Source organism: Paramisgurnus dabryanus, chromosome 17 (genome assembly GCF_030506205.2).
Source record: "Paramisgurnus dabryanus chromosome 17, PD_genome_1.1, whole genome shotgun sequence".
NCBI classification, from domain to species: Eukaryota; Metazoa; Chordata; class Actinopteri; order Cypriniformes; family Cobitidae; genus Paramisgurnus; species Paramisgurnus dabryanus.
In genome coordinates this window covers 30,031,572-30,055,398 of record NC_133353.1, presented here as the reverse complement: position 1 = coordinate 30,055,398, position 23,827 = coordinate 30,031,572, and the positions used below count along the sequence as shown (strand labels likewise).

The window sequence follows — 23,827 nt, the reverse complement described above, 5'->3', positions numbered from 1 at the left end:
AGGAGATCAAGTGATAGACGTTTGGACTTCTCATTGCATTAACATCACGTTTACATTAGGCATTAAAAACATGCTTTCATATACAGATTTAAAACATAAGGAAGGAAAGCATGAAGATTTGTCATTATGTGCATCTTCTTTATATATGTAGAAAAATAAGGAGGCTATAATAATGTATAATTTAATGTATATATAATAACAATGTAGACCATATATAATAATATAAAATACAAAAAATATTATAATATAAAATTGTGTTTATCAACATTATTATACACATTATAATAGTATTTGATTATAGCGTATGTGATTATTGTGTATGTATGAGTGGTTTTAGGTTTTCTTGAATTTTTGCGTACATTCAGAAGAAATTTTGATACAAAAGTTTTTGTTGAATAACGATTTGTTTGTACAAATCATCTGTACGTACGCGCATCTCACGCACAAATTTGTGCATACGCATGCTTACTGAATGAGACCCATTGTGAAATCTAATGAAAACCTTTTGTTGCCTCTTTCGCCCTATAGTGTGGTGAAAATAATATTTCCTTTACAAACTGTCCAACGAGTCCTGTAAACACTATTCTATGGATATAGCAGATTAAGGGGCCGATCATACCAAATGCATTTTAAACGTAAGGAAACGCCATTTTTGGTCACTTTAAAAAAAAGAGCGGATAAACAGCGCACATATCGCTCACTGCCCAAAATCATTCAAAAAAGGCCACTGCCATAAACGCATTGTGTGTGTTCGGCCCCTAATGCTGACTTTACACCAATCACGTTTTGGGCGTCAAAATCGCGTCTACCGCGCGTGGTTTGCCGCTTGAGCAATTTGGATGCATTCCCGCGTGTAGAGCGGAGTAGATGCACGGAAAAACAAGCATTTGACGCGCGTCAGAGGCAAACTCCGCTTCTTGTGGGAGGGGCAAGTGCTATGCGGTTGTCTGTTTGCAAAATGACTGATGTTGATTTTGCATTTATCGAGAGAGTTACCAGTTTGTATTTGGTAACCTTACTATGGGGGAAAATAAACGACACGGGTCGATAAACGTCACGTGACTCAAAAGTGAAGTGTGTATTACAATTACCAGGTTGCCCAATGTACTCACTGACACTCTTCCAAGCGAGGTCCTTTTTATTCCTGTCTTCTCTATAGAAATAAGAACTTGTGTCGTATAGCTCCGGGTGACTGCTTATGGACAATATCAAGCGTTGGTTGAATGAGTGACTCCGGGCGGGTCTGCCACCACAGCAGCAAGCAGGCTCCTGATTGGTTAAAGCAGCGCGAAATTCCGCCAAAGTTCAAATTTTTCAAATCGGGCGTCAGCCGCAAATTCGCGTGAACTGCAAGATGCACAAAAAGCACCATTCACGCTTACCCACACAATGCTCAATTCGCGCGGAGACGCGTCTCCGAACGCCTCTTCCGCGCCGCGGGACCTCCTGAAGCGCGTCAACGCATCTTCACATTGACTTAACATTGAAATCACTCGCGCTTCACGCCTCTACCACGGTTGGTGTAAACGCAGCATAAGAGTCTGACCTTCTGAAACTGACCTCTCATTAATGTTCTCAGTCTTGAGGGTGTACACACGGTCTATGTGGGAGATGTGGAAGACGGGCTCATCAGTGGATAAATCTGACAGAGGTTTCACCAGAACTTCGTTGAGGAACACAGGCTGCAAACGCAAAAAATATTATATAACATTCAGATATACGGTTGCAAAAGATAATAATATACAGTCTCTATACAGAGAGGTGTGGGACCCTACCGTCTTGTACATCTTGTATTGAGTGTTGGACTTGGGGCTGAAGAGCTTTTCTGTTCCTGAGGAGGTGAACCCAAGCTGTTGCCTGACAGCTTGGGTAAACAGCAGAAAGTCGTTGAACAGAAAGGCGTATAACTCTTTATTGCTTTTTGTCTTGAACAACTTCCCACTGTGCAGCAGTCTCCGAGGACCCAGGCAGTTGGTCAAAGAGTTGAAGGTCAGATTCTAGAAAGGTGACAGAGAAGTTAATCTACTTTACTTTCAGTGTAATACATGCATGTAAAATTCAATGATTCCACGCATGTTAATAAATAAATATTAATTATTAACTGGGTCTAACAATGAACATTTTTGTCGAAAAAAAAAAAATTGCGACTTAATTCAGCATTGTCTTCTCTTCTGCGTCTGTTGTGAAGCGCATGCGTGAGACTAAAGTCACGTGACTGCAGTGACGTGCTATCCATGTTTTCGAACTTTTTTTTTTACTTACAGTGTGCGTCTCCCTCAGACTGTAAAGAAAGCCCGGACGCACAAAAAAACCCCAGCTGGGGCGCACCAGATAACACTTCAGCCGCGTCGTACGTCATCCGCATCACGTGACTTTAGTCTGGAACATGTGCTTCACAACAGACACGGTAGAGAAGACAATGCTGAATAAAGTTATCTTTTGGACCAAAATGTTTTTCAATGCTTCAACACATTTTAACTGACCCACTGATGTCACATGGACTACTTTGATGATGTTTTTATTACCTTTCTGGACATGGACAGTATACAGTATATAATAGATTTTCAATGAAGGGTCAACAAGGTCTAGGACTAAATATAAAACATCTTAAACTGTCTTCAGAAGATGAACGGAGGTCTTACGAGTTTGGAACGACATGAGGGTGAGTCATTAATGACACTATTTTCATTTTTGGGTGAACTATCCCTATAAGACAGATCTGCCCTTTACAATCATGTATACATTTATTCAAGGTAAAGGAAGTTTTGTTTATAATGCCAAGAATCGACTACTACACAGCCTTCAGCAAGCCATCATATGATCCCAGATGTGCTTTCTTACCTCTGTGATTCCTTCACATTGCACGTGAGACTGGATCCACTCCAACCTGTCCGAGTTTTCTTTCTCTCGGACGCCCTCGTTCACCTGAGTGCACAGCAGCTCTGCCTTCTCCAACGCCTCTTGGAGATGAGCATAGTCTTGATGTGTTTCTGGAGTACTTTCGAGAATCTATACACGAACAGATACACACAAAGGTAGTTTACAAAACACTTCATTGCAATTATTTTTAGCAACTTATTTTAATATACTCACCTTTTTAATATGGAGGGGGTATCTGGTAATCCTTTGCATAGGTTTGAGTAAAAAACTGGACAGTGGCATTCCTTTACAACGGTAATCTGTGGCAATTTTCTGAAAGATGTCAAGAGGTTTACAATGATGTTTTTACAAAGCAAAAAATTTCAGTCAAAAAAAAAAGTTGTGGTTTAAAAGTGCATATTTTTTATTTTTCTTGTCAAAAATGACAATCGTTTCGCTAGATAAGACCCTAATGCAGGGGTGTCAAACATGCGGCCCAATCCGTGTTGATTTATACAGTATTATTAAATATTAAATACATATTTTAAAAACCCTTTTAGGCGGGTGTCTAGTTCGTTTTTAATATAAGATTCTTGCGGAAAGCAGCAAAACGCGGAACATAGACTAAACACGGGGCCCCAAAATGTTGCCGTTTTATTGTTACCGCTCCGCTAAAGATCCACCGATTCTGGTAATCCACTTCGTGTTTTCCCGCCCGCTCCGCAGCATCTCTGTGTCCACTCTCTGCCTGGAGAGCGAAGACGACAGTTTCCGAAGTTCGTTGCATTAACAGGTAGATTCATTACATTATATCAGTTGTTAAATAGGAGAATTAGTAATTTGTAAGTATGTTTATGTATTTCTTCCGGTAATGATTTGCTGTCGGTGTTCTAAAAGTGCTAACAACTTAGCAAGCTAACAAAAACAAAATATCCACATTCTTATTAACGTTACAATGCTTGTCTAATCGATTTAATGTTCCCGATCAGATCTAAGTTAATATAAACACTAAATTTGCTGTTGTTGGCACACTTTGTAGACAAAAAATACAAAAAACACCAATGCCTTCAGAAAATAACGACAGAGAACGGAAAGAGAGGCTTTTAGCAGCAGTTCAACATTGCAAACATGTATTCAAAGCTCCATCAAGCCAGCAGGTAAATCATATTGAATATTTATCAGATTGTCACACTTTAATTCTTGTTATTATATTTCCCATTATAATCACTTGTCTAAGTTGATGCTAGTAATATAACACATAATATTTATAATACTTTATTAAAACCATAATAATAGTACCACCCCCAATAGTGCCATTTTTGGTTTGGGCCACTGCCCCATCTAGCATTTTCTAAATGACTGTTCTCATTACAAATCTATTCCAAAGAAAAGTGAATGGTTTATAAATAATTTTGGCATTAAGGCAAAAGAAGTTAAATTAAAGCTTTTCAACCTATAAGGCCAGTGGGTTTTGTTCAGATGTAAATTTGTGTGTATAATATACAGTATGAGTGTGACCTTATGAAATTTAGTTTTTACAGAGCTGTGTGTTTCTCTGGTTTTCTTGCTAAACAAACTAATTAATTGGTTTGTTTAGTTAATTTTAACAAAATTATCAGCACACTAAGGTTTAAAAAAATTATCCGGCCCGCACTCCGTGGCATTATTTACCATCCGGCCCGCAGCCTAAAATGAGTTTGACACCCCTGCCCTAATGCCTCGTTTGGGATCGTTTATAGTCCTTTGAAACTCCGTTGAAAAAAACTGTCAAGTGTTGAGTTAAGTATTAAATGTTGGGCTCTATTAAAGTCCATTAAAATGAGAAAAATCCTGCAATGTTTTCCTCAAAAAACATAATTTCTTCTCGACTGAACAAAGAAAGACATCAACATTTTGGATGACATGGTGGTGAGTAAATTATCTGTTTTTTCTTTTAAGAAAATGGACTATTCCTTTAACCCTCAAGAGTTCCTTTAAAAAACTTCCTTAAGTGTTCCTAAGGCCACAAAATGACACCTTCACAAAAACTGCTCTAAAAATAACATACGTCAATATTTTTTTTTCATTTTAAACGATGCTGTCTTTTAGAACTACTTCTGCCTGAAACATAGATATCAAATATTGATTAAATTTGTGGAAATTTTAACCCTTTATATGCCTGTTTGTTTACATTAGCCCATGTTTTTTTAACAGAAAAAACAAAAAAACTAAATATTTTCCAAAAAACACATTTGAACCACCATGTGATTATTATTATTATTATACCCTGAGATGGGTCAAAGATTGGTAGCAACATTGATTTTCATGCATTGTTGTTTTTTGAACAAGGTCAGATTTTATAAAAAACTTCCTTAAGTGTTCCTAAGGCCACAAAATGACACCTTCCCAAAAATTGCTCTAAAAATATCATACGTCAATATTTTTTTCATTTTAAACAATGCAGTGTTTTAGAACTACTTCTGCCTGAAACATACATATCAAATATTGATTAAATTTGTGGAAATTTAAACCCTTTATATGCCTGTTTGTTTACATTAGCCCATGTTTTTTTTAACAGAAAAAACAAAAATAATAAATATTTTCCAAAAAACACATTTGAACCACCATGTTATTATTATTATTATTATACCCTGAGATGGGTCAAAGATTGGTAGCAACATTGATTTCCATGCATTGTTATTTTTTGAACAAGGTCAGATTTTATTAAAAACTTCTTTAAGTGTTCCTAAGGCCACAAAATGACACCTTCCCAAAAATTGCTCTAAACATATCATACGTCAATATTTTTTTCATTTTAAACGATGCAGTCTTTTAGAACTACTTCTGCCTGAAACATACATATCAAATATTAATTAAATTTGTGGAAATTTTAACCCTTTATATGCCTGTTTGCTTACATTAGCCCATGTTTTTTTTAAAGAAAAAAACAAAAAAACTAAATATTTTCCAAAAAACACATTTGAACCACCATGTGATTATTATTATTATTATACCCTAGGATGGGTCAAAGATTGGAAGCAACATTGATTTTCATGCATTGTTATTTTTTGAACAAGGTCAGATTTTATAAAAAACTTCCTTAAGTGTTCCTAAGGCCACAAAATGACACCTTCCCAAAAACTGCTCTAAAAATATCATACATCAATATTTTTTTCCACTTTAAACTATTAAATGTTTTTACACTACTTCTTCCTGAAACATACATGTCAAATATTAATTAAATTTGTGGAAATTTTAACCCTTTAAATGCCAATATGTTAACATTAATCGAACCACAGTGTTCGGCTGATGTCGTAAAACCTTTTGTGGGACATCGTAGCCCAGATAGTGACCTGTCCTGATTTTTCACTCCAGAGACTGAGGGCTGATTCATTTTTTATCTGTAAACACTGGTCAGATTGAGCAGCCACACATAAGCCTGCAGTTTCTCTGTCTCAAGATCTCTCCAGTCTATGACTGTCTCCCATGTAGGTTTGTCATGGCCCCAATATGCTGCAGGATTTCATGCATCAGCATCAATGAAAAGCTTCGAGTCAGGGCTCTGATTCGGGCAGTGGTGTGTGTGAGCCCTGGGATCAAATCTCTGGCTGCTGGGAAGTAGCGGAGCGTCTCCATGTTTGTGGGAGACCAGAAGATTTTTCAATATTTGACGTCCATCCTGCCGCCACTTCATCCATCTCCTCTCCGCTCTCACCTTCTGATAAGTCTTCTGAAGATCCCTCTAATGAATTAGATTCCAGCTGGTCTACTTCCACCTCTGAGGCCTCCGTGTCGACCTCAGAATCCTCGGAGGAAGATGAGGAGCCATCCTCGCTCTTGAAGTGCATGATTATTTCAGGAGCCTTATGTGTGCTGTAATGCCTTGCCATTTTCACTACTTCTGCTATACTGTTCATACTTATAGCAGTGTACTTGCATAAACAACATGAGCGAGAAACAAAATGAAGATTGATTTTGTTTCGGTTCTGGCCTCTCATCGTTTTTATTACTGAATTAGTTTATAACGCAGAATGTGCCCTTCAAAAAGAGAAGAATTTGGATATGTTGAATATGCCCCCCTGCCCCACTCAACACCGACTCCACCCCGACATCACCACCACCCCCTTACCACTCAGAAACACTTTTTTTACACACACACCAATTTTCAACATTAAAGGTTTATCTTTTCAGTAGCTATGCGGTCCGCAGAAAACAGCAAAAATTGTGACATTTTGATGAATGCATGAAATGGTAAAAAGTAGCCCCACCTGGTGGACAAGTATAAAAATTAAAACTTCAAGGCCAGTAGTTTAAAATGATATATTGACATAAAGGTTTGTATTAGTTTATGTTAAGATAAATGGGGGGTCAAAAATGGTAGATATAATGTTTTTTAGGAACACATTAGTCGGTTTTTGCGTAGCTTAGCCATTTTAAGCTAATTTAAAAAACTGAAACCAAAATTCTAAAATGTATCAAAAATTATTAACCTTTGGCAAGTTTGGGCAATATCCAATCATCACAGTCAAGATGGTTTAAAAATCAAAATGGCACAAAATGTCCCTAGGAACTCTTAAGGGTTAAGTCAAGTTGTGGATGTGCTACTACCTTGAGGAAGGTTTTGAAGTCTGGCTCCTGATCTGTTCTCTCTTGTAGCAGAGCAGCACCGTTCAGCTGGCAGCTGCAGAAGCGGATGTAGGCCTGCATGTGTGAGAGCTCAGACGCCAGGACGTCACCGATCATGTGAACAGGCTCTCCTCCCGATTTCTTCCTTGCCTTTAGGGCCCTGACAATAAAAAAGTCATGCATAAATTTGTTGTTGATGCACATGTGCACATTCGTGACAATATAGTGAACAAATAGGCATACATGATTAACCAAAAACATACTTTAGCGTCTTGCTGCTGCAGGGTATAAGTTCCCTCCAGTTGACAAAAATCATGTTCATTTCAGCCTCCGTCAGTCGACCTGACTCAGACATGGGCTTGTAGAAGACCTTACAGGGAAAAAACTTAAAGTGTCAAATGCCATACTTCAAAAATACTTTGTTGCTCAAATAACTAGTTGGCAGACAAGTTAAAAGTTAGATCAATGTTACCGAGTGCCATTTAAGTATACTGGCTTACTATTTGCGTTTCTATCTTCTTTAAGTTTATTTGTATAGAAGTGTCTGCTAAAATAATAAATGTATATGTGAAATAAGTGATCTGTACCTCCAGGACCAGCTGCAGGTCTTCTGTGTATTTCTCTTCTGTATCAATAAGCTCATCAATTGAATCCTGTCGTTTCCTCTCTTGTAAACCTACAAGAAAGTGAAACAGGTGAATTTACCAACACAAAACAAACCTGCTATAAACAAAACCAAACTCATGTCCATAAGATCCCTAAGCTTTTAACCACGTCCAACAACAAAGCCCAAACACGTTCAAGCGCACTCAAAAACCAGCAGGAAAAGTGAAAAACAGAATGTTGAGGGCACTCCAAAACGCTCCGATGTGATTCCTTACCTGGTGGCGGTCTGCCAGTTTGACCATCCAGGGAGCCAGAGTCTTTAGAGGGGGTTCATCATCCTCATCCCATAGCCATAAAAATAGCCTATCCCCCAAATAATCGCATACTTGCAGGATTATTTAATCTGTTTTCACCCATAACACTGCAAAAGGCTAATAGCAACTAGTCGACAGTAGATTTAGATTAGCAAGATTATTACTGTCCATATTGATGCCAAATTTGTTGGAAATTCAGCCACGGATGGGGTTTAGTATACAAGACACTAGAACATGGCAAACTATTGTTATCTGTAATTAGCTCGATAGTTAGTTGATCATAACTAATTTTTAAGGATTGTTTATCCGGCTCATGTTTGTATTTGTGTCGTTTTATAATTAATACAAGAAATCAAAACAAGATTTTTTTTCAAAAGACTTTAATTTCTAGAAGTCTTCAATCAAAGATATACATACAAGATCCAATGCGTTTAAAATATTTGAAGTAGGGCTGAAACGATTAATCGCGTGTCCCATTAAAAATGCATGTCTGAAATTGATTCTGAATTGCAAGGCTATGATTCTGCGTTTCATGTGCAGCTTGTACTACGGCATTTGGTTAGTAGAAAGTCCTTACCAATCTAAAATCATTATGAGTCGGAGTCGTTTATAGACTGTTTCATCGGACGCACGTGCGGTGACGCGATACGCGTCTGGTCCGAACATTACTTCCGGTTTCATTTTTTAATGGTCTGACTGAACTCTTGAACAAATACCTTGTCGAAAATAACAAATGTTTTGGTTTCCTAGGTAATCTATGTGTCGTTTATTTGGCTTGTTATATAAATAAACTACGTTTAAAGTACTTTGTTGTTATTTATTCTTAGGGGAGTTTACCGGAAGTTACGTGTACACCACGAATGCCGCTTGTTTATGTTGTTACTGCGGAAACAGTCTTTATAGACTGATAGTGGGATAGTGGGTTGCATTATCCACAACTATGCATCTGTAAAGTCTAAGTAATCGCTCGAAATCTTTACTGAGGCAGTTTCACAGTAAATGCAGATTAGTGCATCCCTTAAAGGGATAGTTCACCCAAAAAAAATAACACACGTTAAACAAAATCATTTCACAATATTCTTTTATTATCATGAAAATACCTGAAACGATTTGAAGAACAGCGATAGGAAAATTTATATAGACGTTTTCTGGACTAGCGTTTGTAATGCTACTTCTTCTGTGGCACAAAGGGAGTTTCTGCACGAGAGCGCCCCCTGGCTTTGGGATGTGCCGGGATTTCACCGTAATTCATTGAGAAAACGCGCATTTGCACGATTAATCGTTACGGCCCTAATTTGAAGGAATAACAATAAAATCATACCAAGGCAAACATTCGTGTCTCCAACTTCAACAAGTTTCCTGTATAATATTAATAAATCTGTTTATACAGAAGCGAGTCATGCACAAACATGGCATAAAACGCAGTGATTATGTAACAATACCACCCAAGGCGAAATCGTTGAAAGCTTAAAATAACAGCATTTCAGATTGCAGTCATTACTAGTTTTGGAAAACACCACAAACAGTTATTAGTAATACAAGTTGCCTTTGTATAAATTTGATGGAACAAAATAAACTTGAATTTTACACCATTTGTACGATTCAGATGAAACTGCCATACATTTATTCTTTTAAAGGTCAAAACGCCACATTTTAAAGTTGCATTATCCACAACTATGCATCTGTAAAGTCTAAATAATCGCTCGAAATCTTTACTGAGGCAGTTTCACAGTAAATGCAGATTAGTGCATCCCTTAAAGGGATAGTTCACCCAAAAATGAAAATTTTGTCATCATACTTCATGTTGTTACAGACCTATAAACATTTTTTGTTCTGCTGAACACAAAGGAAGATATTTTAGCAATTTCTGTTACCAAATAGTTTCTGAGCACCATTGTATTGTGTTTTCTCTACTATGGAAGTCAATGGTGCTTCTTTTTTCTACTTATTACAAATTTCTTCTTTTGTGTTCAGAATAGCAAAGACATTTAGACACGTCTGTAATATGAGGGTGAGTAAATGATGGCTGAATTTTCATTTTTGGGTGAACTATCCCTTTAAATGAACCAATCTGAAGTCCCACCATCGAAAAAAGACCATACTGGATCAAAAAAGCAAATATTAAGAACCGTCGGAGAAACCAAAGACAATCCGGTCACAAATAGAAGAGAAAGACTCGCTGCCCCCCTTTATATATATATATATAAGACCCAGATTACCACTCAATGTGTGAAAAAGCTTTGTTGTAGATTAAAATAAATGAAGAATGAGTAGGGAGAGTTAGAAATGGGGTCATTAGGTGAATCTATGCTGGTTTCAGTGTTACCATCACCCCATGAGAGGGGGATAGTGGGTCTCTCATGGGCAAACGGAAGAAAGGTATTACCACCCTAAAAAGAAAAATACAAGAGCCAAAAAGGAAAAGCAGGTATATAAGAAATGAATGTTTGACTGAATACGACAGATGAAAATTATCCTGTTGTACATGGACATGATCATTAAGGGATAAAACCCCTTCCAGTCAAACTCAGAAAATGAACCACAGGGAACCACATAACTGCACTAAAATATTTCAAGTTTAATAAAAACTATTTTTAAGTAAGTACTGAAAATGTAATGCAATCAACCATAATGCATACTATCAAGTCATGACATCATCAGAAAACAAACTCTTATATTTAAAGAGCACCTATATAGGCACTACAAAATGTAACATATGCCTTAAAGGGTTACTCTACTTTTTTTTGAAAATATGCTTATTTTCCAGCTCCCCTAGAGTTAAACATTTGATTTTTACCGTTTTGAAATCCATTCAGCTGATCTCCTGGTCTTGCGGTACCACTTTTAGCATAGCTTAGCACAATATATTGAATCTGATTAGACCATTAGCATCGTGCTCAAAAATGATCAGAGTTTCGACTGCATGGCTGCAGCAGGCGCAATGATGTTACGCAGTGCCGAAAATAGTCCCCTTGGTAACTTTCAATAGCTGGGGACTATTTTCCGGCACTGCGTAATATCATTGCGCCTGCTGCAGCCATGTTACGGCAGCAAAGTCCTTGATTATTACACCAGAACGAGAGTATAGTTCTAGACATATCTGCCAAGAAAATCGCAACTTTTAATTTTCTGTCAGTCTTAGTACACGATGTAACTACAGAAGAGTCAAGTTTTAAATAGGAAAAATATCCAAACTCTTTGGTCATTTTTGAGCGCGATGCTAATGGTCTAATCAGATTCAATGAATTGTGCTAAGCTATGCTAAAAGTGGTACCGTCAGACCCGGAGATCAGCTGAAAGGATTCCAAAACAATAAAACTCAAATGTTTAACTCTAGGGGAGCTGGAAAAAAATACTATGAAACTAAGAAAACTTTTATTATAAAATATCTCTCATATACAAGATGAATTATTTTTGTGTGATTGTGACTAGTTTGACACTACAATAAAAGCTAAGAGAGTCAGGTCTGTTTATGGGGCTCTACTTACCCAGCTGACCGGAGTCTGAATCTGATGTGGTTATTTTCACATAGTTTGTAGGGATCAAGCCTGTGACCCCATTAAGTTCTCCTTTCCACCAATCAGGATCGTTTTTGTCCAATACGTTGATGATCTGATTCTTGGAGAAGCTGAGCTCATCCTCATTGGCTGCGGTGTAGTCGTATATGGCGATAACTTGACAAACTACAGTAAGAAATAGATGCCAGACACAAAGCCACAAAAGGCTGTGTTAAGAGTGTCTTACTGCTTTTGTGAAATGTATCAGAATGGGTGTGTTTATAATCATTTTACAACACCCAATCAGAATTTAGAGATTGATCAGAATTCAAAATGATCTGTCCTTACCAGCCGCAGGTGCAGGTGTGGATTTGCCACTGTTTGACCCCAGTAGTTTGACGTGTGAAGCACGAAACCAGCCTTTCTGACGCTTCTTTCCCCTGGCCTGCAGGCACACGTACAGAAAATTATTTATAGATATAATGGGGTCACCAATATGATACCATACAAGGAAAATGGGAACATCCATTCCATTTACGGAAACCAAACTGAAAAAATAGGTTATGCTGTGGTCACACTAGACGTTTCATACGCATACGAATGCAGAAGAAATGCAAGCTCAAGGGAAATTTTTTTGCCTTTTGATGAAATCTGACCCCCGCATTTGTACCACGTTAAGAAGTGTGACCAACATATAATGGTTTTGGCTAGAAGGGATACAGCAAATGCCAATTTCTCCCGAGATGATGGGTTTAGGGTAAGATTTGGGAGTAGGATTCGGAAACAGCGGTTCTGGCTAGATAGGATACAGCTACGTCCTAAATTCAGTGAAATGTTGGGTGTAGGACTAAGATAAAAGCCTTTGCTGTATCCCTTCTAGCCACAATGACAGATGAAAGATACGTCACAGTGTGACCTTTTCGGGTGGATGAAAAACTGAAAATAACAATATCGTATGAAGGTATATTTGGTGCAAAACAACTGCACACCTGTGACAGTGGAATTTGTATTTGTAGAGATTATCCACACGTGTGTATCAGTAAACTTGAAGTCGCAGAGGACGAGATGCAAACTTGTAGATTTTTTTTCTTTTCCTCAAATACAACACAACAGTTACACATTCACAAATCCTTCAGTGCAGCTGCACAAATCCCATTTTACAAATCACAGATTAAGAAACTCACAAGTTCAAATTTTTTGCTACAATTGATGCAGTAAATATGGTGCATAACCTACTTGAACGCCTGCATCAAATAATGTGAAGTCACACACAAATTTTGTACATTTGCAAAATCAGTTTGTGCATCTGTGCGATGAGACTTGCATGTGTGTTCAATTAATTTTTCACAAATTTTTTTTATTTTTCATATTTTCTAGCCCAAACATAAGTACATAAATACAACTGCTTGAATCTGCTGCTACGAGTTTTAAACACTCTTTTCATGTGCTCTCTCTTCTGCACCAAATATCTCGAGATAAATGGTGCGAAAGTGATTTGTATACCTGTAGGCTTTGGCGAGCACTGTTCAGCACTGCCCACCAGGTGGCGCCCCAGATACTAACTGAAGCAGAGTTTATTAATTACCACCAATGTTTCAGCAAGGTAAATCAAGGTATTATTTTCACCAAGTGGAGAACAATATAAATGGGAGTGCTAATTATACACACATGAAGGTAATTACATATAATATTCCAATGATTCATTAGTAAACAAAATATAAGTTCCATAAATTTCAAACCATCAATATAAGTAGATAAAAAATACAAGCAGCAAATACACACATAGGCCTACATTTAAATAAGATACCAAATGATGTAAGTCCCATTCATTTTTAATATCATAAAACAAATTATTTTATTTTTCAGACTAATTTTTCATTCAAACAGGAGGTGGGGCCATGGAAAGAACGTTTGTGATTTCTTTTGCAAAATAACCTTTTTTTGAAGAAAAATATGTGTATTTAAATCATGCTTTTTCTTCTAATATACTAATTTTGATGATTATTTCTGTCTTTTTGAATCGGGTTACTGAACAACTAAATTCTTTTTATTATTATATAAACAGTTGTTCTAAAAAACCTACAGCTCGTAATACACTATTGAGAGTGGATTCTTATTGTCGTGAGCAGGGCCGTACGCAGGATTTTATAAATACCGAGGTCCATATGTATTTTTTTAGGGCATGGACTCCAGGAAAAAAAATTCTTATTTCTCTGCTCTACATATATGAATTATAACACATCAGAAAACCAAAGAATCGAATAACTATAGATTTCAAACCATGTCAGTATGCGCAAGACTTGTGTTGTTTATTAGTAAGACATTGAAATAATTATGTTACCATCCTGGGCACTGTCAGTTAAGTTAACATAGGCTAACTGAATATAGGATCAGTTTAGTGAATTAACCAAAGGCTATCAAGAATTTGTTTATTAAATTCATTCACAATATGCACACACTTATTATACACTTAATATGCTGAAATACAACATCAATATTGCAGTGGCAGAACTAGAATTTTATAAATGGGGTGCCCAAGGCTACTTTAGGGGGTCCATATCCCATGAAAGAAAACGATATGTAATTATTATAATACTTCACATTACCCCATATTAGATAAATATTCTTCTTGCCCTGAATTCATTACATGCATTATACTAACTGTAAGATACAAACATAATGCAAGGCTGAACTTGCATAATAAACCAATAATAAACCAACTTACTTCAAAGAGCAGAGCTCAACATTAAGGATTGTTGGCAAAAAAAGATATTTATTAAAAATTAAATATGGATTAATCTTTTTTTACGAAGTTACAGTCAGGACCAGTGAGTGATTTCCTCTTCTTTTGTTATTTAAGTAACTTTAATGACTTCAACAGGTACTGTTTTTTAGACTTTAAGACAGAATGTAATAAAATGTTTACATTCGGAAGACATATTAAGACATAATCAGTAGTTTACTATGATACTCACTAAAACAGTCCGGACCTCAATGGTGGTCAATGGAGGTCAAGAGTCCTGTCTGTGTCTGCCCTATTTCCCTCTTATTCCTTTGTTGCCCCGCCCCCTTTTTTGTTGCCATGGACATTAATTCATACTCCACCCACTGCCCATCTGTTTCCATAGTCATTAATTGTTTCTGTTCTGTCATTGGTTCTTGTCACGTTTAATTACCCTGCCTGTTGATTGCCTGTTTGTCAGCCGTTGTTTTATGTTGGTTGTTTCCTGTCATGTGTTACTGTTCGTGTTCTTGCCTGCGCTCCTGTACCTTTTTTGGATTTAATACACTTAAAAACTGCATTTGGATCCACTCATCTTGCCATGTCTTGCCTTCCTGTTATCATCCGTTAACATTGAAGAAAAGTCTTCCTTAAGGTCAAATGTAATATATAAAGTCTAAAAATAATATATAAGGGACCAAATGATTTTATTAAGAATCTTAATGATATGGAAATATCTTTGGGATTCACCCCCAAACAAATACAAGCGTATTTATTTGATAACATGTCACTGTGGTAAATCATATGTAGGAAAAACAAATAGAGAGTATAAAACACACATCACAAAACATCAGAGTGCAATAATATGCAGAAATATGAACCTGCCATTAGCACTGCATTTTGTTGAACTTAATCATCCTATTACTTCATTATTGTATATATGAATTGAGAGGGGATTTCGATTTCCATCTAGAAGGTGAGGTGAGTTTGACCAATTTTTACTTAGAAGACCTTTTAGGTATATTAAATGTGAACATTGGCACACATGGTTTAAAAGTAGATTTTGATTTGGGTTGTTTTTATAGGTATTATGATATTACAAATGAATGGGACTTACATCATTTGGTATCTTATTTAAAGTTAAAATGTGTGTATTTGCTGCTTTTATTTTTTAATCTACTTATATTGATGGTTTGAAATTTATGGAACTTATATTTTGTTTACTAATGAATCATTGGAATATTATATGTAATTACCTTCATGTGTGTATAATTAGCACTCCCATTTATATTGTTCTCCACTTGGTGAAAATAATACCTTGATAAAGGCGATTTACTTTGCTGAAACATTGGTGGTAATTAATAAACTCTGCTTCAGTGAGTGTCAGGCGCCACCTGGTGGGCAGTGCTGAACAGTGCTCGCCAAAGCCTACAGGTATACAAATCACTTTCGCACCATTTATCTCGAGATATTTGGTGCAGAAGAGAGAGAGCACATGAAAAAGAGTGTTTGAAACTCGTAGCAGCAGATTCAAGCAGTTGTATTTATGTACTTGTGTTTGGGCTAGAAAATATTTAAAAAATAAAAAATATTTGTGAAAAATAAATTGTACACACATGCAAGTCTCATCACACAGATGCACAAACTGATTTTGCGAATGTACAAAATTTGTGTGTGACTTCACATTATTTGATGCAGGCGTTCAAGTAGGTTATGCACCATATTTACTGCATCAATTGTAGCAAAAAATGTAAACTTGTGAGTTTCTTAATCTGTGATTTGTAAAATTGGATTTGTGTAGCTGCACTGAAGGATTTGTGAATGTGTAACTGTTGTGTTGTATTTGAGGGAAAGAAAAAAAATCTACAAGTTTGCATCTCGTCCTCTGCGACTTCAAGTTTACTGATACACATGTGTGGATAATCTCTACAAATACAAATTCCACTGTCACAGGTGTGCAGTTGTTTTGCACCAAATATACCTTCATAATATCGCACCTTGTTTTTTTACTGTAATAATAAAAAACGCCAGAAACCATGATGTGTGTATATAAACAAAACTTAAGTGTGTGACATCATATCCAGTTGCTACCCATATATAGAAATTTCACATGCTAAAAGTCTAGTATTTGGGAATTCCCTTGATAGGTTAAAATAAGACCGCTGATCATCATACCTATACAGCATGGTTAGTAAAGGTAGGTTAGTCGATTTGGATGCAGAATGAGTTTCAAATCACTTGTTTTGCTCACCTGCAGTTCTCCGAGCCACCAGCCAGAAGGGTTCTTGTTGAGGATGAGGATAAGCTGACCAGGGGCCAGATTTAACTGCTCTGGACCTGTAGCTGTATATGCAGTGGTCACCTGGGCCACCTCTACAAACACACATGACACTGGGTCTGAGTTGTGTGTAATGAAAAATAAAAATCTGTACATACTAATACAAAGTGCACGTGACATTTGCTCCCATACGTCCTAATACAAGTTCTTACCTGGCTTCTTCCCAGGTACCCCAAGTTTTCCAGAGAGACTTGAAGTCTAAACAGAAACCAAACGTCGGATGAAAAACATGTTCATTTGCACTGCAAGACAGACAGTCCTAATCTAATAAAAAAATTAATTACATCAGTCTCTTTTGGCTTTACGTAATTGGACGGGAAGACTCCCGATCGATCTCCTATGCTGCCTTTCCACCACTCGCCCTCTCTCTCTGTGACCAGGATGGTGTCTCCTTCGGTGAAGGTCAGGTCGCCAGGTTCAGGACTCTCATAGGTATACAGCGCCACATACTCTGAGAAAATACACATGCATGACTTATTTATAAAAACTTAAAAATTAACTAATGGACGGGTGCTGATGTGCAGAGATTAGTTCAGATTGATAACTGTAATGTAAAACTAACAGACAGTTTGATTTGGTACGGATAGTGAAAGAAAATTATTTCAGGTATGCAAATTTATTTGAGTTCCCTGGTGGAAAAAAAACGTGTTTTCATTTACCTTCATAGTTTGATCCATCTGCTGAAGCGTCAGATCCATCGGTAGAACTACGGAGAAGCAAAAAATAAATGTCAAGCACCACAAAAAAGTAAACAAATATACAACCAAGAAAATACAATGCCTTCAGAATATTAAATAAAAAATAAAGTAGCTGTGCCGAACGAATTATAAAGCAACTCAACATAAATGTTTTTCAACTTGTTGGACTAGAATCATTGTACAAGCGTTTCACTATACATAATATTGTATATGGTTATGTAAGCAAAAATGTTTAATTAAAATTGTTTAATTTGGTTTGGAAATATGATACATCCCTAGCTGTGTTTCCATTATCCATCAGATTGTGCAAATTGACATTGCGAATTGAAAATACGGCCAATTTAAACACGTAAATTTAGCAAAAACTTATATAATCGCAAAAAGTTTTTCCGCTCGCATGAGGTGGTTTTTCAGGCAAGGTGTAGTTTGTAAAACTGAAATGAAAACAGTTTATTCGCATTTTCGGGTCACCTGATATATGCAAGTCACATAATCATTATTTGAAGATGACCCGCTATGTACTAAAACCTCCCAGATCGGGGTGGCTCCGATGTTCTTCCGATCAGGTTCGAACACTCTTAACACACCTCACAGCAAGGGAAAATCTGATAAAATAATCTGTAGAATCATCAAGATAATCGGGACATAGCTAGGATTGTCGGAATATCAGACCGATTATCTTTTGGTGTGTACCCAGCATTAGTGGATATGTGTCATTTCACAAATTAGTTTTTTATCGACATTTAGAAAATATCTTTTTACGTTTTGCGCAAATCTGTAATGGAAACGTGACACTTTTCATAAAGGACGTGTAACAAATGTCACAAACTCAGTCTATTATGTGGTGTTCTATAATGCATTACAATAAGTATGTATTTACTCTGCTGGTGCGTCACTGTTGCTCAGCACTGAGACATAGGTTTTGGGGAACCACCCCTGAACTCCGTTCAGTTCTCCCAACCACCAGTTCTCCTGTTGCTCCATGACTGTGATGACATCATCTTTGGAGAAGTTGAGATGGTTGTCCGTCTTTGCGGTCCAGGAGCACAAAGCTTGAGCTTGCACATTTCCCACCACCTGAAACACAACATACCACACATCACAGCATTCAAATACAAGAATGTTTTACCTTACGGTTTCAATAACCATGTTGTATTTAGTATGAGTTCAGTTTAGAAATCCTGCATACCTGACTGTGGTTGGAAGACGTGGAGCCTGTGGCATGGGTGGGGGTAAAGGCGGAGTTCAGCCGGGATGCACTTGGCACAGAACCGTCACTAAGTTTGCTGATGGAGAAGCAATGATTGAACATTTCAGATATTTCAGTACAATCAGGCATGTCACGGTTTAAATACCATGCCTGTCTACACACGTTTCTACCACTGATTTTGAAATTTTGACCCTGTCAAACCAGTCATGAGTTGCACAGGTATATTTGTTGCAATGGCCAACAATACATTGTATGAGGGTCAACATTTTCTATTTTTCTTTTATGCCAAAAATCATATTAAAGTAGGGGTGCATGATCTCTGAAAGCCAATGTTGATATTTGAAATCACCCAAACAAATCTGGACCTTGTTTTGATAGACCCGCCCCACACATACACAACCCAGGCAACGATGTTGGTTAGTAGACAAGCCCCTTACTGCAGATTGGCTACAAGTATGTTTTGGTACTCGGCACGACTCCCTCCCAAAGTATTTTTCAAAAATCATGCACCCCGCCTTTAAGATCATGTTCCATCAAGATATTTTGTACTTTTCTTAGCCGTAAATATATCAAAAATGTATGCAACATTAATAAGTATGGTTAAGAAATTAATTATTACAACTTTGAAGGTGATTTTTTTGCACCTTTAGATTCCAGAATTTCGAATAGTTGGGTGATTCTCACGAAACCATTGAAACACCACGGCACTAATGATTTTAGCTATAAAATGTGTAATATAGTAATATTAAAAAGCATCAGAATTAACACAATACTGTGTTCTACCTTGCACAATATGTGATTTCAACATAAGAATTTATAATTTGTCAATTTTATCTAATTTTCTGCTGAAATTCTCATTACCGCAATGTGTCCGGCTGTGTTTGAACATGCGTTATGTTGTAATTTAATCAAATTAACACAAAAATATTTAGAAAAAAAATAACTGGATGTTTTGCTAGACTACTTTAGATGACAAAAAAAATATTTACTGAATATTCATGTATAATAATAATGAAGAAAAATTAGGAAAATGATGTGTCCATGCCTGATGTTCTCATCCTCCGCAACACTTTTTGAGAACAGTTTAAGCACACATACAGAATTTTAATAAAGTTTGATTTTGAGTGACCAAGCACATGGACCAGTTACTTCAAGATGGCTACCAGGTAAGATCATTTTTTTACAGTTAATTTGAAATATTGTCTTGTAAGAATGCTTACACGACATTTTGATTATCATTACCGCAACAGATGCTTATTAAATGTTAATTTAATTAATAGAAGCATAATACTTTGATTTTAAATGCATGTGCAGAATCTCCAAATTATGTTCTTTCAGGTTTGTCATGTCATTTTGAAAATATGTCAGTGTTGATGTTTTCTGACTGTTGCGGTAATGAGATTTTTTAGAACAAATTTTTTTAATTATGTTACAAAAAGTGTTAAATGATAAGTAAAAGTGTTTAAATTAATGTTCCCATTTACTCCAGACTTTGATTTTCAATGTCTGGTGGGAAAAAAAATGTAAGCAATTTTTACATTTTCATGCTTGACATTTTTAAAACCAAGTTTTCGTGAGAATCACCCAGTTGTATTTCGGCCAAGTATCTTGTTCTATCCTAACAAACCATACATCAATGGAAAGCGTATTTATTCAGCCTTCAGATTATGTATAAATATCAATTTTGTGGTCCAGGGTCACATATGGGAGTCTGTGAAAACCCAGCTAAACTAGTTTTTTATTTAAATTTAACCTGGATTTCACAGACAGGGTCATATCATGATATACTTACTTTTAATGCTTTAAAGGGGACATTTCACAAGACTTTTTTTAAATGTTAAATAATAAAATCTTTGGTGTCCCCAGAGTACATATGTGAAGTTTTAGCTGAAAATACCCCATAGATAATTTATTATTACATGTTAAAATTGCCACTTTGTTAAATGTCCCTTTTTTGGGTGTGTCCTTTTAAATGCAAATGAGCAGATCTCTGCACTAAATGGCAGTGCCGTAGTTGGATAGTGCAGATTAAGGGGCGGTATTATCCCTTTCTGACATCACAAGGGGAGCCAAATTTCAATGACCTATGTTTTCACATGCTTACAGAGAATGGTTTAACAAAACAAAGTTACTAGGTTGATCTTTTTCACATTTTCTAGGTTGATAAAAACACTGGGGACCCAGTTATAGCACCCCACCCCAAACATGAAAGTCTATTTTTCATGATATGTCCCCTTTAAACATTTTAAACAACATTACAATTGCTTGGAAATTAAGGGTGTCACGATTTCGATTTTAATTCGAAATCGATCGAAATTAAGTCACAGCCTCGAACTTCGAATTAAAAAAATGGGATCGTCGATGCTGCCACGCCCCCATGTCACGTCCGGTCGGCTTGCCAAGCGGGGAAAAACCTCTCAGATATTTATATTTTAAACACGAGGGATGTATTGCTACAAATCCTTGAAATGCATATAATAAACTGGATTACTACCTACTGATCTGCATTTTGACAGAGCGCAGCTCTCTGCATGTGCGTGAGAATGAGGCGCCAAGATGCAGCGGATTATATTTTAAACATAAGGGATAGTTTGCCTCAGCTCGCATGAAACGCATAAAACTGAACAAATACGTAAGGATTACTACTTTAGTTTATGTTTAGACTTCGGACAGATGCGAGAGCGCGGTGTTTATTTCAGATGCCAGTCCAAGACGGGCGCATTAAGTCCATGTGCGTGCAAGAAGGAATTCTCTCTACAAGTTCTCTTGGGTAAGTGAAGCCCAAAAACCCCCATGCGAGGAAAAGTCATTTCTTGTCTTTCAAAAAAAAGTAAAAATCGAGAATTGAATCGAATCGTGGCCTTAGAATCGAAAATGTAATCGAATCGAGGATTTGGAGAATCGTGACACCCCTATTGGAAATACAGTAAGTGTGAACACACTTTTTTTGTGAAATGTATTTTTGACAGAAAGCTTTATGTAGCTGTGATAGTTCTGCATTCAAATGCACTTTCTCTGCTGGTGTGTTCATTGGGAAAATGATTGAGACAGGTGTAAATAAAACCTTTAAACACAATTAGGTATTTAGTTTGGAGACTGCACCTGCTGGAGATGGAGAGCTGTGGCTTTAGGGCTCGTTTGGCTGTGGGCGGACCCTCAGTTTTGGCCTGCCTCTCCACGTAGCTCTCAGGAAACCAGCCCATCTTCCCCTGGCGACTGCCATAAAGCCAGCCTTGCTCTCTCTCTACGCTCTCATCCACCTAAACAAACACACATCCCACAGAGTAATACATTATGACTGTAACTTAAACTGTAAATGTTATAATATGTTTTTATTATACATAATAATGATTTTTATGCAAATATTTTGTTTCTTCCTTTTGTTTATTACATTTTCAAGAATCACTCTTAAACTGACCTCAATCAGGTCATCGGTTTCAAAGGAGAGCTCTTCATCATTTCTTGCTGTGAAGGGGTAGAGAGCTTTAAATGTGGTCAGTGCAGCTGATTTTCTGTGATGTGCTGCAAGTGGCTGTCTGGTGCCTGAAATCATAAAGCGCATAAAAAAAATACCAAATCGCTTGTGTGATGTTCATTCATTTTTTGGTAATATTTTTCTTTACCTTTCCTCTCCTCCAGGCCGCGCAGAAGAGCAGCAACGATGTCTGATTTAACAGTGTTGTTCTTGTTTTGTTGATCGACTCTCAGCTGTGCGGCTGCTGCCTCTTCCTCCTGCTGTTTCCTCTTCCTTTCCTCATCCTGTTTTCTTTGTTCCTCCTCCCGTCGCCTCCTTTCCTGCTCTTCCTGCCTTCTCTTCTCCTCCTCCTTTCTCTTTCTCTCTTCTTCTAGTCTCTTTCTCTCCTCTGCGTCTCTCACTGCTGCCTCCTGTGCGCGCTGCCGCCTCCTCTCCACCTCCTCCCGCGCCAGTCTTCTTTCTTCCTCGCGTTGCTCTTCCTCTTTTCTTTTCCGCTCATCCTCCAATCGTAACGCCTCCTGCCGTTTTCTCTCCTCCTCTAATTTTTTTCTTTCCTCTTCTAGTTTTCTCCTCTCCTCTTCTAATTTTCTCCTCTCTTCATCTCTACGTCTGCGTTCTTCCTCTTCCTCCCGCCTTTTTTTCTCGTCAAGTCTCCTCTTCTCTTGTTCCCTCCTTTCGTCCTCCTCTTTACGTTTCCTTTCCTCATCTTCTCTGCGTCTCCTTTCCTCCTCCTCCTTGCGTCTCCTATCCTCCTCCTCTCTGGCTTTGCGCTCTCGCTCTGCTTGTTCTTTAGCAGCCTGTAAACGAGCTAGTCTCTCCCTTTCCTCCTCTTCGCGAAGTTTGGCCTCTCTCTCCTCCTGTATTTTCCTTTGTTTCTCCTCTTCATCACGCCGCAGTTTCTCTTGCCACTGTCGATCTTTCTCCAGTTTGATACGCCTGAATTGGAAAGTAACCACAATGAAAATCGGACTTACATTGCGGCTTTTAAGAAAATGTGATTGATGAGATCCTTAGGGCTGACAAAAGATTCAATCGCAATTAATTGCATATAAAATAAAAGTTTGTTTTTGCATAATATATATGCATGCATTGTGTGTGATTACACATGCATATATGTATTTAAGAAACATTTACATGTATATAAATATTAATTTAGATTTTTATATATTTTATATTATATATAAATACAAAATATATACATAAATAAAAATTTTCTTGATAATTACACACAACACAAATATATTTTGCTCAAACAAACTTTTCTTTTGTAAGCCATTAATCACGATTAATCTTTTGACAGTGCTAGAAATCCTGAAGTATTGGATAGTATGTGTGAGTATACATACTTCTGCTCTTCTTCTTCTCTCCTCTTCTTTTCCAATTCCTCCTGCCTACGCTTCTTCATCTCTCTAATTTTGTCTTCTTTTATGGCGCGGAGTTTCTCCAAAGCAGACTGCTGCTTCCTCTGGCTCTCTCTGAGATCCTGAAAAACAATCCCAGGAT

General features: G+C 37.1%; 1 protein-coding gene across 1 annotated transcript in view; it reads right to left on the bottom strand.

Moving 5' to 3' along the window:
• Positions 1–23,827, bottom strand: part of itsn2b (intersectin 2b) — a 45,121-nt gene that overhangs the window by 2,280 nt on the left and 19,014 nt on the right. Inside the window, exons 17-35 of the mRNA XM_065288327.2 lie at positions 23,671–23,807; positions 22,473–23,260; positions 22,268–22,392; positions 21,952–22,109; positions 18,829–18,925; positions 18,520–18,716; positions 17,601–17,647; positions 17,226–17,392; positions 17,094–17,139; positions 16,855–16,976; positions 12,230–12,326; positions 11,873–12,067; positions 8,052–8,140; positions 7,728–7,834; positions 7,447–7,624; positions 3,094–3,192; positions 2,842–3,009; positions 1,776–1,997; positions 1,561–1,682 (exon numbers count right to left, since the gene is read on the bottom strand). Of these exons, the coding sequence (XP_065144399.2) occupies positions 1,561–1,682; positions 1,776–1,997; positions 2,842–3,009; positions 3,094–3,192; positions 7,447–7,624; positions 7,728–7,834; positions 8,052–8,140; positions 11,873–12,067; positions 12,230–12,326; positions 16,855–16,976; positions 17,094–17,139; positions 17,226–17,392; positions 17,601–17,647; positions 18,520–18,716; positions 18,829–18,925; positions 21,952–22,109; positions 22,268–22,392; positions 22,473–23,260; positions 23,671–23,807 (3,161 nt within the window). The remainder of the gene's footprint in view (positions 1–1,560; positions 1,683–1,775; positions 1,998–2,841; positions 3,010–3,093; positions 3,193–7,446; positions 7,625–7,727; positions 7,835–8,051; positions 8,141–11,872; positions 12,068–12,229; positions 12,327–16,854; positions 16,977–17,093; positions 17,140–17,225; positions 17,393–17,600; positions 17,648–18,519; positions 18,717–18,828; positions 18,926–21,951; positions 22,110–22,267; positions 22,393–22,472; positions 23,261–23,670; positions 23,808–23,827) is intronic.